This window comes from Numida meleagris, chromosome 4, assembly GCF_002078875.1.
Source record: "Numida meleagris isolate 19003 breed g44 Domestic line chromosome 4, NumMel1.0, whole genome shotgun sequence".
NCBI lineage: Eukaryota > Metazoa > Chordata > Aves > Galliformes > Numididae > Numida > Numida meleagris.
This window is the reverse complement of record NC_034412.1, coordinates 16,220,765-16,236,594: the sequence shown is the minus strand read 5'-3', so window position 1 is coordinate 16,236,594 and position 15,830 is coordinate 16,220,765. Positions and strand designations below refer to the sequence as shown.

The 15,830-nt window shown below is 45.0% G+C and overlaps 1 protein-coding gene and 1 long non-coding RNA gene across 6 annotated transcripts in view; one reads left to right on the top strand and one right to left on the bottom strand.

Annotated features, from left to right (window-relative positions):
* Positions 1-14,077, top strand: part of LOC110397460 — a 26,856-nt gene extending 12,779 nt beyond the window's left edge. The window contains exons 2-4 of the long non-coding RNA XR_002437795.1: positions 10,672-10,791; positions 12,523-12,591; positions 13,999-14,077. This is a non-coding gene — a long non-coding RNA (uncharacterized LOC110397460). The remainder of the gene's footprint in view (positions 1-10,671; positions 10,792-12,522; positions 12,592-13,998) is intronic.
* SCG2 (secretogranin II) overlaps positions 13,521-15,830 on the bottom strand; it is a 33,614-nt gene continuing 31,304 nt past the window's right edge. For all 5 annotated transcript variants that reach the window (XM_021393763.1, XM_021393765.1, XM_021393764.1 and 2 more), the window contains one exon: positions 13,521-15,830. In XM_021393763.1, coding sequence (XP_021249438.1) covers positions 13,933-15,825 — 1,893 coding nt within the window. In that variant the 5' untranslated portion in view covers positions 15,826-15,830 and the 3' untranslated portion in view covers positions 13,521-13,932.

Here is a 15,830-nt window from a genome sequence, read left to right as displayed (position 1 = left end):
TGCAGAGCAGGAGGTGCAGGTGGAATGTTTGCTCATGGCTTGTCTTCATTTGTGGTAAATGAAACCTATTAAACTAAGTGCTGATTGAGATATATCCTCGTTATAGTTGTGTTCTTGTAGCATGAGCTGGGTGCAGCCCTCAGTGCCCAGCAGCAGGACAGCTGGCATCCCTTGCACCCAGGGGCCTAGCCCACTGGAGTGTGCTGTCACCCACAGGGCTTACACCTGGAGTGCAGCCTCTGACAACAAACTGCTTTTTGGTAGCAGCTGTGAGAAACAGTGCAAAATCTATTTCTGCTGCGGAGCAGCTTGGATGCAGAGGGCCAGAAGTTTCCATCCTTGTGTTGTATGTCTCCGTTAATTTCCTTCTCTGTAAGCCTATGGATGGTGCTGTTAACCCACAGTGCGAGCCCGTGCAGGGCTCTTTCTGAGGCAGGAGGAAATGAAACTCCTGAGGTTAAGTAAGCGGCTGGTTGTGACTTGGCAGTTTTGCCCAGCATTTCCATCGTGCTCTGTGCTGCACAGCTGGTGGTTGGCCTTTATGCAGCTGGTTAGAAGGAAAGCACTTAGAGGAAAAAGCCTGCATTAAGGCCAGCTGCTGTTCCCAGCTGGTGTGTCTGGAGGAATGCTGGGGCCATGGCTGTTAGCTGCCCTGCAGCCTTCCTAGGGCAGCGGGTGGAGGCAGATGGGGGCAAGGCCACACGGCTTCTCCTGATCCTACTCTGCCATGCCAGGTTCCCTGCCCCAAAATGCCAAGGGACCCACGTGTTGTGGTAGGATGAGTTTTTGGACTGCGTCTTTAGATTTAGAAGCCTGATTTCCACTGGTATCCCATCCAAAATGGTCTCACCACACTGTGGATGCAGCTCAGCCCGTCAAAAAGAGCTTCCATGTGGCTGTGGAGACGGAAAGGAGATATCACATTCATCTCACTTTATCTGAAATTAAATTCCTTGAGCTAAGATAAGCAGATTTAAGCCTAAATAATTTTCTCAAAATTATGAAGGATTTTAAGTGTGCATACTATTAACTTCTCATGCTCTCATGTTCTCAGCTCTAAACTTGGAGGGAACTTGACTCACTTCCTAGGCAGAATGATCGTTGGTGGGAAGCACTTTTCAGCTTGTTGGCTTTAAGAGGTACAGTAAGGTGTTATAATGGGTATGCTGACTCTATAGGCTCCTTCTTGGGATGCTGATGGATACTGCATTCATGATCTAGGCTCTGATTACTCTGGCAGTGTCTTTGCTCAGGGTTGCTTACCACAAATAAGAGTTATGATTTTTTAATAGCTGTTATTCATAATTTAAAAACGCAGCTTAAAGACATTACGGGCCATTGCCAGAGTAGTGATGTATGATCTGTAGAGGCTTACTCCCTGGTAGATGATATTGTAAAAGTCACTTACATCTCCACCCTCCATTAAACAAAACTCTAAATGTCGTTACTGTTTACACTATTTAGCAGGGTGCTCAGGAGCTATGATCTGAGCTCTGATGGCCCACGTGCCTCTATAAGCAACCGATAGATTTACAGGTTGGTGAAAACATTATCTCCAGCAGTAAATTCCCCTTGTAAAGACTCGTGTGCTCAAGCTGCAATGGAATTTGCATGCACTGTAATGAAACATATTTCCTAAATACAGTCATAAGTGTTTTAACATCCCTGATTTTTTTTCTCATTCCTAAATGCTGGTAACTTTCCTCCAAGCCCTGCAAAGGTTTGCTTTCTCCATAAACACAGCCAAAACAGCAGAGCTCTTGTGAACCCATGTTTGCAGTCTTCTAGAGGGAGCTGTTGCTGGTGGAAGCAAGACTCATTTGGGTGACAGCAAGGGATGCAGCTATCTCCTGCAGGGCCCATTGGTACCTAGGTGTTCTGTTCTCAGAGCAGAGCAGCCAGTGGTTCTTCTGGCTCCCAGTGAAGACCACGGGACGGCCCCAGGGGTGATGTGAAGCTGTGGGGTAAAGCTTGCCCTTCCCTGTATGCGTCACACAGAGCCTTGCCCTGGGGATGGATGGTTGGAGGTCCCCTGCTTGCCACACTAATCTTTGTTTCTCTGTGTGTGTGAGTGTATGGCAACAGAAATCTGCAGAAGCTGGCATCTCATCAGTTCTCTGGTAAATAGCTGTCTGACAGGGCCACAGCAGACTGAGTTCCTGGAGACCCGTGAGCCCTTTGTTCTGTCATCTGTAGTGCAGTTCTTTGCATTCAGGCATACAAGGAAGGCACAACACGGTTATGGCTCAGCTAATCTCACTAATCTTCTTTTAATGAATCTGTTTCAACAGAATTTCATTTCTACTTGCAGTCAACCCAAAAAAGGCAGATAGTCCTGCAGAAAGAAATTACCCCAGCAGAAAAATCTCTCTGGAGACCAGGCCTGGGAGGCAGCAGGCAGGCAGCAAAACAGATGAATAATGATAACAGAGATGGAAATTGAATAACAGTTTATGCTGCCATCTCTTCTAAGTTTCTCACTTGCTCTGTGTGTGCCCATGTGAATGAGTAATGGAGCAGAGGCAGCTGCTGCTGCCAGTGGGAGCCAGCATCTTGTTGGGGCTGATGAGGCACTGGCCTGCATCTGTATGTGCCCTGGGAAGCATCATGAGGTAGAGGTAGCTGCCTGGAGCCTTTGGAGGTGGCTGCAGCTCTCATGTCTGCTGGGTGGTTGGGGTTCTGTAGCTTTCAAGTAGTTCATCTCCTGGTCTACATACAAAGGTCCTGGGGTTGTGTCATCAATCAGACTCCCACATCATAGCTATAAACATCCTGCATTGTTTTCACCAAAATCTTGAGCACATTGTCTATTTTAAGCATAGGAACATGCTGAAATATTTCTAGAAGCTGTGGAAAGCGGATTTTAACAAAGCTTAAAAAGATGCATTAGAAACGGAAGGGAACTTACAGACCCTTTTGGAAGGACAGAACCTCTTTCAAAGACATGGGCTCTAAGACCAAGTCAAGTCTGAGAGATGGTGCTGGTGTACTCCCATTGAGTTCAATGCAATCAGGTTTTCACCATGAATTTGTTTCTAAGTATCTATTAGTAGAGCACAGTTAGACAAGTGATCATAGAATCATAGAATGGCCTGGGTTGAAAAGGACCTCAAAGATCATCGAGTTTCAACCCCCCTGCTGAGTGCAGGGTCGCCAACACTAGACCAGGCTGCCCAGAGACACGTCCATTCTGGCCTTGAATGCCTCCAGGGATGGAGCATCCACAGCCTCTCTGGGCAACCTGTTCCAGTGCATCACCACCCTCTGTGTGAAAAACTTCCTTCTAATATCTAACCTAAATCTCCCCCGTCTCAGCTTAAAACCATTCCCCCTTGTCCTATTGCTATCTACCCACACAAACAATCGATTCCCCCTCCTGTTTATATGCTCCCTTCAAGTATTGGAAGGCCACAATGAGGTCTCCCCGGAGCCTTCTCTTCTCCAAACTAAACAAGCCCAGTTCCCTCAACCTTTCCTCATAGGAGAGGTGCTCCAGCCCTCTGATCATCTTAGTCGCCCTCCTCTGAACTCTTTCCAAGAGCTCCACGTCCTTCTTGTTCTGGGGGCCCCAGGCCTGGACACCGTACTCCAGATGGGGCCTCACAAGAGCCGAGTAGAGGGGAACCACCATCTCCTTCTCCCTGTTGGCCACTCCTCTTCTAATGCAGCCCAGAACGTAGTTGGCCTTCTGGGCTGCCAGCGCACACTGCTGGCTCATGTCCAGCTTCTTGTCCACCAGGACCCACAAGTCCCTCTCCGCAGGGCTGCTCTTGAGGATTTCTTCCCCCAGGTTGTATAAATACCTGGGATTGCCCCGGCCCAAGTCCAGCTCTCTGCATTTGACCTTGTTGAACCTCATTAGGTTCTCGTGGGCCCACTTGTCCTGCTCTGCTACAGCTCCGTGAAGAGGGAAATCAGAGTGTAATAAAATCAAAATTTTTCCTCAGTGAGAGTCAGTACTCTGCATTCCACCTGGGAAATTACTTCCAATTTATCTCATGGACTCCTGAAGTCACTCAGAGTATCACAGAAGCATTTGGCAACTAAAAGTATTTGCAGGTACTTTCAAGATCTCTATTCATAGAAACTGAACTTCAGAGGCAAACTTTGGGGGACCACTGTGACCTCATTGTTTTTGTTGATTGTGTTTATATTCTCATATACTTTTTTTTCGTGAAGAGCCAGCCTGTTTCTGCCCATGGGTACATTGCACAGCCCCAGCTCTCACTCTGCATGTAATATCCTAATGAGAAAGCCCAGTGGAAGCCCCACCCTGCTCCCACTGCACATGTCAGAGCTGAATGGGTCCCTCCGCATCTCATTCTCAGTCCATGAAGGTCAAACAGGCAGTTTGGACCAACAGCCTAATCGCAGGGCCTGATGCTCTGCACATCCCAACAGACTTTGTTAGAAGGTGTACTGTAATTCCTGTGCTTACCTACTAAGAATTCATAAAGCAGTACATTCCCTGCTCTTTGGCTTTTGAAAGATGTAGAGTTGCAAGCTATAAATCAAACTTTGTACTCAGAGGCTATGTAGAAGGACAAATAATCATATCTTGTCAGTCAAATGACAGTTTAAATTGGTTTTCCATCTTAATACATAGGAAGCTACAGACACGAAAATGTACGACTCAGTAGGTAAAATGTGCAACTGGCCTAGAAAAATAGAGCATCTGTTTTCAGGTGGCACAAAGCACATGTTCATCAAGAAGAATATTAAAAAATTCATTTCCTAAGGACATCAGCCTTGGACTATTTAGGAGATAGGCTACTGAATAATGAATTGCACAGGCAGAAAAGTGTGCACTGTAAAAGGTGAGCTACAAGGCAAAGTCATTTCCTCAGGAATAACGCAAATGTGCCAGTAGTCTTGGTGTATGATAGCTAAATTCTGCTCTATATCTGCAATATGACAGTGAGGAATGTCTTTCTATAAGGCCTCATCTTCTATATATTTATAAAACAATCCTCTGCTGCTTTTGGCTGCTTCTTGGAAAGGCGCTATAGCACAGGAATTAATTCTAAAATATACCCACAATCTAAAGACTTGCTTTTTTTTTTTTTTTTTTTTTTTTTTTTTTTTGCGTTCTAGATAGTTTAGCTGATCAGCAAGAACTTTTCCAGCAGTAAAATATACTCAGAATTTATCGTGAAGATGATTAAGCGAGTCTTACTGAGTCATGCACTGAGCTGAGCCAGAAGGCAGGAAAATAGAAGGAAAGGAAATTACCCAACCTGTTTAACGAATGAGTTATCCAGGAAAGTAACCACAGAGGTGTCAGCTCAGAGATAGAAGGCTCCCCAGTGCCTATTGCTGCACAGGAGGCCACAGGCCTGGCAGCGGTCACCTCTCCGGTTTCCCCCAAACAACTCCATCAATCTGCCACACGGCCAAGCTGCCAGTTCCCATTTACTTTCCCTGTGGCAGGTGGTGGTAGGCAGGTGATAGGGATGGGAGGCCTCCACAGCAACATTCATCACCTGTCTTAGGAGAGCATTTCAGTAAGCACCGTATTAAGTTAAAAATGTAAATGTTGCTTTTAGTCAGGTTAATGAAATAAAGATAATCTGATTTTCTAGCAGTCTGCTTCTAGATTGGATGGATGGGCGAATGTGTTTGTGCATAGTATTGATTATATTGGTTGCACTTCAGAATTTTCTTGGAAGGCTGCTGTCAAAATATTGTTCCTCCGGGACTTGATCTACCTGCTAAAATTCATCTTAGTGTATTTTTAATGTTCACGCCAATTATTATCCCCTTCATTCTTGTGTTGAGGATGATACTCACAAAAAAACCCAAACAACTGTGCTAGAGGATGTATTCCTGTCCTTTCACAGTTCTGTGTTTTTGGGGTTCCTACTGCAGGCTGTTTGGAAGAGAGACCAGGAGGGCTAAGGGGAGTGCTATAAACAGTGTCTCAGTGTGGTGCAGAGAGAGCTGAGGTCTAACGTGGTCGCCTATATGTGAAGCACAGGTCAGCTTCACAGAAGGTGTAGGAGCCCACCTTCAAAGGATGTCATGGCCTCTGTGCGGTCGGTTGACTGCCAGAGATGGGAGCTGTGTTCTCATTTCTGCCAAGCTTTCTTCCTGGTTACAGAAGAGCTCCTTACAATAGAACAAGCCCTTTGTTGCGAGGGGGAGGCCTGGGAGGCCAGCAAACAGACCTCCGTGGCACCACAGCATCCCCACATGCCATCTGTCCCCACAGGTGTGTGGGTTGCAGGGGCACAGCCTCAGCCTGTGCACTCTGGCAAGGAGAGAGCAGTGGTGGCAGCTTCCAGATAGAAATGAGAAAGGCAAAAATAAATAGGTGTAAGCAAACTTCAACCTGACCCTTTTTCTATAGGGAAGACCAGGGCCATGTGTAAGATTAAGGACTAAAGAGTTCATACAGTACCGGCATTTCTGTTGCCTACATTAACTGGTGGATTCTGATGGTATCTGCGGACTTGCATACAGAATACAGTTTTCAGATTTTGTTCTGTATTCACCTTGTACTAGTGACTGGTCGCTGCTGTGAAGCTCCTGCCTCTTGCACTTGTGTTTGGAAGAAGAAAATCAATTGACTGAATACTGGCTCTGAGTAAATTTAACTTGGAGGACAACAGTTTTCCTGTCAGACTATGCTTGCATCCCCAAACCTGCCTACAGGGAATTAACACATCTCCCCTTGTCATGCCATGTAAATGGCAAGTGAGGCACACTGGCTTTGTGCCTTTTAATGATTTGTCTTTATCTTTGCTGTATCTGTACATGGTGTTCCTGGCCTGGCTCTCACATCCCTAATGTGGGAGCAGGAGTAGTGGTAGCGTGTAAAGTGGTTTGCTTCTCTACTGTGAAATTTACCAGCAGGTAGCAAAACACATAGGTACCAGGGTAGGAAATGTGTTCCTTGCATAAGTGATAACATTGTGTCTCCAGACTGTTTGATGCCTTCACTCACGTCAAAGGGAAGACAGTGGAAGGCAGGCTTCCTTTTGAACTTAGGGGCAATGGATTTACAACGTGAACCTAAATGGAATCTCAAATCTGAGCTGGAAAAAAAAATCAATTTAAAGGAAATGCAATTCTGGAAAGAGATTTAATAGACAATAAAGCACAAATGTAGTGGGGACAGTGCTGCACCAGGCGATAGGAACACAGTGTGTCTCCTCTGCTGTGTGCTGCAGTACCCAGCGTGGTGGTGGCACGTGCCTAGAGTAGGAGGAAAACAAGCCAAGAAGACTTTGCCCAGGTCCCCCCAGCCAAGGCTCTGGCAAGGATGTGTTCTGCTGTGCCCAGAGGGTGAGATACTGCAGTGGTGGTGGCTGCCCTGATGTGGGCCACCCACTTCAGTAATCCATGGCCGAGTTTAAATAGAAAACCTCATGGCTATGGTCAGAGAGTTTTATTCCACCTTAAGCACAAAGCAAATCAAACCTATTAGAGCCAAATTTGGTGACAGAGGTGGCATAAAGCTCGTTCTTCTGGCTGCTGCCCTGCTCCTGCTTCAACCGCAGCACCATGCCGTGGGCACCTGCTGTGCTGGGGCTGCCTCTCCTGCTGAGATGCAGCAAGGGGCTTTATTTTTAAATGGACACCAGGAAGGTGTTTGGGAAGCACATCACGGAGCTGCAATTGTATGAGCTGGAGAGTTGCCAAATAACAATTTCTGTGCTCTCTTCCTCTGGCGAAGCAGAGGCAGAGCTTGGTACCTGCAGCACATCTCAGCAGAGGCAGGTGGAGTGCTGCACCAGCCCACTGGTCATCGCACGCTGAATGACTGTTATGTAGAAACATACAATCATAGAATTAGGAGTTTCAAACTGCTGTAATAGAGGCATTCACCAGCATAAGTTACATTTGGAAGCAGGGGTTACTTTTCCTTCTTTGCTAGGGGAAAACATTGTAAGTGAGCCTGTAATTCTGAGTACGCTGATTCCAAGACGTTTGCAGATAGCAAGTGGTTTCCTGGAATAACAGCCTCTCTCAAGAGAAATGTCAAGTGCATTTAATCAGGCACATTTAGCTCTGCAATATCTGCAAATGAATTATTAATGCTTTCAAACCTTTTTGAATGATCCAAAAGTCATGCTGTTCAGATCATCAGCTCTGATTCAGGGCTTCTCCTTTCCACTTTGTGCACTGGAAGCTCTGCACCTTCCTCCTGCTGCCAGCCCGAGCCCTTACGGCTCCAGAGGCACATGGGGAGCCAAGCAAATGCAAAGTGCGGCTGGCACCTGGCTGTGTCTGCATGGATTTGTACCTCATTTAGCAAACAGCCCCAGATCAGTGTTGTGCACCTTGGGGGGAGATAAGGGATGCTCCAGGAAATGCAGTTCCCACACAGAGCTCATCATGTCCGCTCTCCACAACGCAACATTAGCACTGAAGGAGTGGAAGATTGATCTGGGCAAGGTTAGCCTGGAGGAGCAGGGTTTGAGGCATTAGGCTCCCTGTTAGCTAGCAACGGCAGAAATAGCAGAGTAATGCTAGGAATTAGAGCACTGCTCAGGACGCCTGCCTTCCAGCCACAGCTCAACCATTGGCACGTTAGAAAGTCACAGCTGCCTCCTGTCGCTTTGCCTGCAAAACAAGTGCTTTGAGAAATGCTGGTGGCTGTCATATGTACATGAGTCAAACTCCTTTCACTGAAATGTCGAAATACTCTTTAAAAAAAATAATTGTGACAATCCAATTTCTTTAAATGAGATAACATGGTTACATTAATTTTTGAATCAACAAATTTTCTCATTTCATAGTCCCAGCTGACAAAATAATGGATTCATCAAGATGCAGATGTAAACAAAACACTTCAGGTAGCGTGTGACTTAGTGGGAGGAAAAAAAAAAAAGATATTAACTATCCTGGATACTAATACAGTGAATTCTGATGGATGTACAGAGAAGAACTCCCTCAGATATTCAGAAAGGTGTGTGGCAGCTTGATAAGTTGAAACTGGAGAAGTGGGCCCACGAGAACCTAATGAGGTTCAACAAGGTCAAATGCAGAGAGCTGGACTTGGGCCGGGGCAATCCCAGGTATTTATACAACCTGGGGGAAGAAATCCTCAAGAGCAGCCCTGCGGAGAGGGACTTGTGGGTCCTGGTGGACAAGAAGCTGGACATGAGCCAGCAGTGTGCGCTGGCAGCCCAGAAGGCCAACTACGTTCTGGGCTGCATTAGAAGAGGAGTGGCCAACAGGGAGAAGGAGATGGTGGTTCCCCTCTACTCGGCTCTTGTGAGGCCCCATCTGGAGTACGGTGTCCAGGCCTGGGGCCCCCAGAACAAGAAGGACGTGGAGCTCTTGGAAAGAGTTCAGAGGAGGGCGACTAAGATGATCAGAGGGCTGGAGCACCTCTCCTATGAGGAAAGGTTGAGGGAACTGGGCTTGTTTAGTTTGGAGAAGAGAAGGCTCCGGGGAGACCTCATTGTGGCCTTCCAATACTTGAAGGGAGCATATAAACAGGAGGGGGAATCGATTGTTTGTGTGGGTAGATAGCAATAGGACAAGGGGGAATGGTTTTAAGCTGAGACGGGGGAGATTTAGGTTAGATATTAGAAGGAAGTTTTTCACACAGAGGGTGGTGATGCACTGGAACAGGTTGCCCAGAGAGGCTGTGGATGCTCCATCCCTGGAGGCATTCAAGGCCAGAATGGACGTGTCTCTGGGCAGCCTGGTCTAGTGGTTGGCGACCCTGCACTCAGCAGGGGGGTTGAAACTCGATGATCTTTGAGGTCCTTTTCAACCCAGGCCATTCTATGATTCTATGAAACCAAATACGACATTTCTGTTCAATCTGCTTGTTGAAGTACAAGAATACTGTGAAGCTGACTGCAGCCTTTAGGGGTAAGATGGGAGCAGAAAGGTCTTTTGTTACTAGACAAAAGCCACTGACAAACAGCATGCAGACCAGCTGCATCTAGGATACTGTGAAACTGTGGCACAAAAGAGGAATTAAAACTCTGCCTCTTCCTTTGCCTGGGGAAAACTTGCAGGGTGGCCGCTCTATTTTGTGCATTATTGTAACAACAAGCTTGGTAGTGTGTTTGTTGTGGATTGAATATTCCTTATTAACAATGTGACTTTGTCCTGCTTCACTCAAAAGCAAAGCATAAAGCACGGGAAATCAAGTGCAGTGGCTGTGGGCTTGGGAACAATTAGGCACTGCAATGTGTCTCTGCATGGGCAGAGTGGGGTGGCTCGCCAATAGCAGTGTCCTGCAGTCAGGTATAAGCATCCGCTCTTCCGCAGGAGCTTTGGTTACTTATATCCAGAGACAGCGATAGCTACCAAGAGGGTGCTGCCTTTATAATATTTGCTCATTTCATTTAAAAAAGAAGTTGGAGATTCATTTGTTCGGAATAAAGTACTTTGCAATGAGATTAGCTATCTATTTTTTGAGTTTGGAAGAGGAAAGGATGTAAATGTTGCTTTTTAGCTTGAAAACAGCTTGAAACCTCCATGTAGTTCTATTGCACAACATGCAACTCTGTTATTTGACGCTTAACAACCTTTTCCTTTTTATGAAGACAAACCACAAACAGCAAAGCTCCTAATGGCTTGCACACCCTGTGCGAGGTTCTTACAAACTGGTGCTGTTATTTGTACTGAAGCTTCTCTTTTCTAAAGTTTGTTACTTCCACAGCTGAAATAAATGTCTTACCCTTCTTCATCCCTTTGTGACAGACCCTGCTGGCCCAGCTGGCTGTGTGGGAGGCCAGAAGGAGCATTGCTTCTGACCAGGTCCCCTAGACATCAAGCAGCTCATACCGCTGCCATCAGCGTTTAGAATAATGCGAACAAGAGGTAAGCTGTAGAGGGAGCAGACTATAAGAAGTCTCTTATAGTTCCCTTTGTATGAGGGGCTATAGGGCTCCTGTATGCAATGAGGAAGGCAGAATGTGGCAAGGCAGGGGGCAACACCCCTTCTATTTTGAGGTATGGCTTTATTTTCTTCTGCAAAGTCTCTGAAATAATCTGTCCCCTTACGCACAGATTTGTGTAAGACTTAAAGGTGCTCCAATTTCTTAGACCCCCAACTCATTCTTATACCCTAATTTTTCCCTGAGCTTGCCTTGAATAGGAGCCAGGAGGTAGCATTTGTGCCAGAGAGCTGCGTGGGGCTTTTGGGAAGCCTGGGGGAGGAGGTGCTGTGGACTGCGGTAGAAGGGAAAGGAGACTTATGGACTTAAAACTGCTATTGGCCATGCTTGACCGTGTTTCCTCTGTGCGGCATCTCAGTCATGTGGCCGGACAACTTACTGCTGGAGGTATGGCATTGCAGGGGTGTTCGAGGAGCACTGCCTGAGTCTCACCCCTTCTCCAGAACCAGTCTTTCAAAACCAAGGCAGTGGGCTAACAGTGGGCATAACAATAGCACGCTATTAATAAAAGGTGTAAAGCATTGTAGTTTTGATGCAAACTCATACATTGACTTAAAAAACAAAACAAGAAAAAAGCCAGCCTTAAACCATGAACCCTACAGCCTGCTGGCTTTGTTTTCTACTTGAGGAAAACATCAGGCTCTCTGAGTCAGGTCCCTCAGGAAACCCTGAGCTCTGGGGACCATTGGTAGCATTAGGAGAGCTGCAGTGCTGCAGGCATCAGCACCAGGGAAAGAAAGTGCCAAGCCAACACGCAACACAGCACCAAGACCCGAGGGTTGTGGTAAAGGCCATCCAAGCTCCATCCCGGCACAAAGCAGAAACAAAGGTGGTTTCTGCAGAGCAGTTTTCATTACCATCTCTTCAGTGCTGCTGGGCCACCATGGCCATTGCCTGCCACTCTACTCTCAACTGCCGTAGCAACCTGGGCAGCCTTACGTGATGCTTCTCAGGGCTTGCTTCCACAGAGAATGTGGTGAGGATGCTCCTTACTAAATCCACTCTTGTATGCCACCACTGAAAGAAAGGAAGGGAAGAGAGGAGAAAGGGGAAAAAAAGAAAAAAGAAAAGAAAGAAGGAAAGGGAAGACAAGAAGAGAAAAGAAAAGAGACAGGACAAGACAAGAGGAAAGGAAAAGGAAAATGAAAGGAAAAAGAGAAAGAACCAGTGACAATATTGTTGCTGTGTTTGATGAACCTTTTCCTGTTAAGTGATTTGTAGTTATTTAGCCTGGTATTCTGGTTGTGCTCATCGCCTGTGTTGAGCAGCACATCTGCATGCCTGTTGGCTGCCATGTAGGCTGTGAGTACCTGGGGCCCTGCATGAGTTCCTGCTGCTTGGCTGCCTGTTGCAGAACTTTGACCCAGCACAGCCTCTGTTCCCACCAAGGGCTCACCCAGCCCTGCTCAGAGCAGTGCTGCGATCAAGGAAGATGACGGTGTTAGGAATCAAAGTGATAAAAATGATGTGTGTGTATATATGTATATTTAAAGCACAGTGTTGTTTTAAATGAAATAAAATGATTTCAGATCACCAGCAAGCCAGTGCTACTCGAAAAGCAACAGGTTTGTCTTTCCTTAGAGCATAGAAGCAAAATAAACACTGGCAATTTTTTCAGTTCTCTTCTTAATGTTTTGACTCATGCATGTAACAGAGAAATGAAGAATTATAATGTGGCCTGAAGCAAGAGCTCTGGATGAACTATCATCTGCAATTGCTCCAGGTAATGGTGACTCTGGAAATGAAGTCTTATTTCTGCAGCCTTTGTATTTTGCTTCATTAGACATTACCTCGCCAAAAATCATGCCCAACACACTTAGCAGAGATAAAATGCTGAAGAATACCGTAGGGAGAACTACTTTCAAACTATAATCCTGGAAATGGATATGCCTGAGCTGTCCTAGTGAAAAACATGTATGACTCATGGAGTTACACAAGCACATTTAGTTCTGGAAAGCTCTAGCCTTTCCAGAACATCCACTACAGTTCTTGGCAGGAGCTTGAGAGACCTTTCATACGTCCAGGATATCAAGTAATGTAGTGAATGATTAAGGTTCTGTATGCTTATGTGTGTATTTAACAGTCATTTCACAAAAAATATTTTTATTAGATAATAAAATGATGTTACCACGAGTGTTCTCTGCTCGCCTTGCCCTGGGGCTTGTTTCTTTCTGCATTGTAGCCATTGTGAAAGGTGACAAGGAATCCGTCTTCCAAGATTCCCTTCTGCTCCAATAAGAAGGTTCAATTTTGTATTATTTAGAGCTTTGCTATAGAGTTTGTCTTAGCTAGAAAGATCATTTATCTTACCCCCAATGCCGAGAGATACAAAATCATTAGTTACTTGGGGCTCAATTTTCAAACAATGTAATGCAATTACTGCCCCAGTTCACTTTTGACTTCAGCAAGATCTTCAGGTACTCAATACTTGGGCGATAATGCCAGTCAGTGGTATTACAACCCAGAAAACCAGAATTATGCCACCAAATTAACTCATGGTAAAATAACAGACCTCAGAAAAACTTCGTAGAAGTAAAAATATGTTTCAGTTTCTAATTACTATGACATGATCAACTCCCAGAAAGAAACACAGTCTATTGTCCATAAATAATTTATTCATTAACAATAAAACACTCAATAGAAAAAGCCTTGTAAATAAAACTATATATATAATGCTTTATTTTTTTTATTCGATACTCCACAAAAAAACACTACAGACAGTAACAAAATAATCCAATTAATCTTAAAAATTTCAAATGATAATTGTCACTCTTCATTTATCATTTTTTATTAACAATGCAAAGGTCATTTGTTTACATATTATAGTTTTACTTGATTTCATTAAATTGTTCCTTAAAACACTTGAAGCAATTTGTTATTTGCCCCATAATTTATAACATACATAAGTATATCAATAAACAAGATAACAGCTCTGAGAAAGATACGCAGATTGTTCAATGGTAAGTAGTCTACCAGAAGTTGTGTAGTGGGAGAGCGGGAGTAAATCACAACTGAATTGGGATAGAAGTCAACACATTGGAGAGAAATCATATTTGGAGAACTACTACATATTTTCCATTGCCCGTTTAGTAATGTGATCTCTTTCAAGCTCTGATTTCTCCTGTTTTAGGTACTCCAGCACCTTTGCCAGCATATCCTCGTCCAGATACTGCCTATTTTGTGTGTCATCGGTGTCCCCAGCCATGGAGAGCCTTTTGCTGAGTGAAGCCAGCCTCGCGGCCTCCTGCGGTCCCAGCTGGCTCAGGTGCTCTCTGACGGCCTGCTCCAGCTGCTCGTCTTCCTGCAGGTCACTTTCAGAAGCTGGAACGGGAACTCGTTTCATCTGGTTTGTATTGATAACTTCGGGATATTTTGCCAGCATCTTTGCCAAGTAATCAGCCAGCTCTTCGTCCTTCTCATCCAGTTTCTCATACTCCATTTGTCGCCTTTCCAAATCGTTAATCCATGCAGATTTAGGAACTGGGCGTCCCTTCAGTCTTCTGGGAATGTAAGGCAGTCTTGGCAAATCATTTTCTTGATTAAGACGATTTAGTAAGTAGGAGGGATTCTGATTACCTAAATTGCCAGTTCCCAGAAGGCTGACAATGTCTTCAATATTGAGGTCTTCAGGTAGATTTTCCGGAATAGCATTAAGAGGCTGCTTCATGTACCCATTTTTAGAGTTTACATTATTTTTAAATATGTCACTCTGTCCTAGATTAGGTTCAGTGATCTCATCGAGGTCTTCTGGGAATTCTGCTTCCTGCTCAGCTTCCAACCTTTCACTCTGAAGCTGTTTTTTTTCCCCAGCTTTCAACATATCTATTAAATCCTCTGGAGGAATTTGTAAATTCCTTGACATTTCTATTAACTGAGCTATAGACTGAGGGTTAAGTTGCTTGTCCAAAAATGTGGCTCCTCTTTTCTCCTCAGGCTCTCCTCCGGTCCGTAGTTTCCTGTTTCCAGCATTGCCCATCAGCCTCTTCAGGTAATAATTCATTAGCTTTGAAACATTCTCTGATGTTTGATCTTTATTCTCTCTTCTCATTTCATCCTCGAGGAAGCTGAGTTTCCCTGACCTCTTCATTTCATCATCAACCTCCTCTTCATGTTTGTCAATTTCCTCTTTGCTATCTTTTATTTCTTCCTGGGTTTGGCTTTCCACTTTTTCTTCTATGGGATTCCAGTCTTCTCCTCCAACCACATCTTCATAGGCAATGTTATTTACTTTATACACATCATCTTCATCATCTGCATACAATTTCTGGTCTTCATCCAGCCTCTCCTTCTTGTGATTACTAGGTCCTGCCATCTTCCCCAACTCCTGAAACACTGATTCCAATGTAGCAAGACTTTGGGGTGTGTATTGCTCTTCCACTATTTCATTAGTACGCTTGAAAGGACTGTCTCTTGAACTGTCTTCATAGTGGCCAAGAGGCATTTTGAGATATTTTTGCCACCTCTCAGGCCACTTGTAAGCCTCGTAATCATCTGTTACTCCAGCTGGAAAGCTATTATCTGAGCTCAGACCATAAAGTTTATTTTCCTTTGTGCCAGCTTTTGACTCCTTCTCAGCTTGCCGCAAGGCTTCCAGCATAACCTTAACCCACTGAGACTCCTCTTCAGTCAAAGAATCCCTTACATTTTCTGGTAGGTGAACCTGATCTTTGTTTTCTTTCTGTTGCAGGAGATATGGGACACTTTGAAAGGAGTTGTAATCAGGGATGCTTTCTCCCTTGTTAGCTTGCTTGCGAAGATCTTCTATGTATTCCAAAGCTTTGATCATATCAGGATTTGGGATCCTCTGTAAGTTTTTCATTACATAGTCTGGGTCTTTTTGAAGCAGCTGATACTGCTGGAATGAAGCTGCATCAGCCCAGCAGATTAGGACAAAGAAAAAGGTGACAGCACAGGCTGCTCCAAGCTGGACGGTTTTAGTTTCTGCCATATTTAGCATATTTC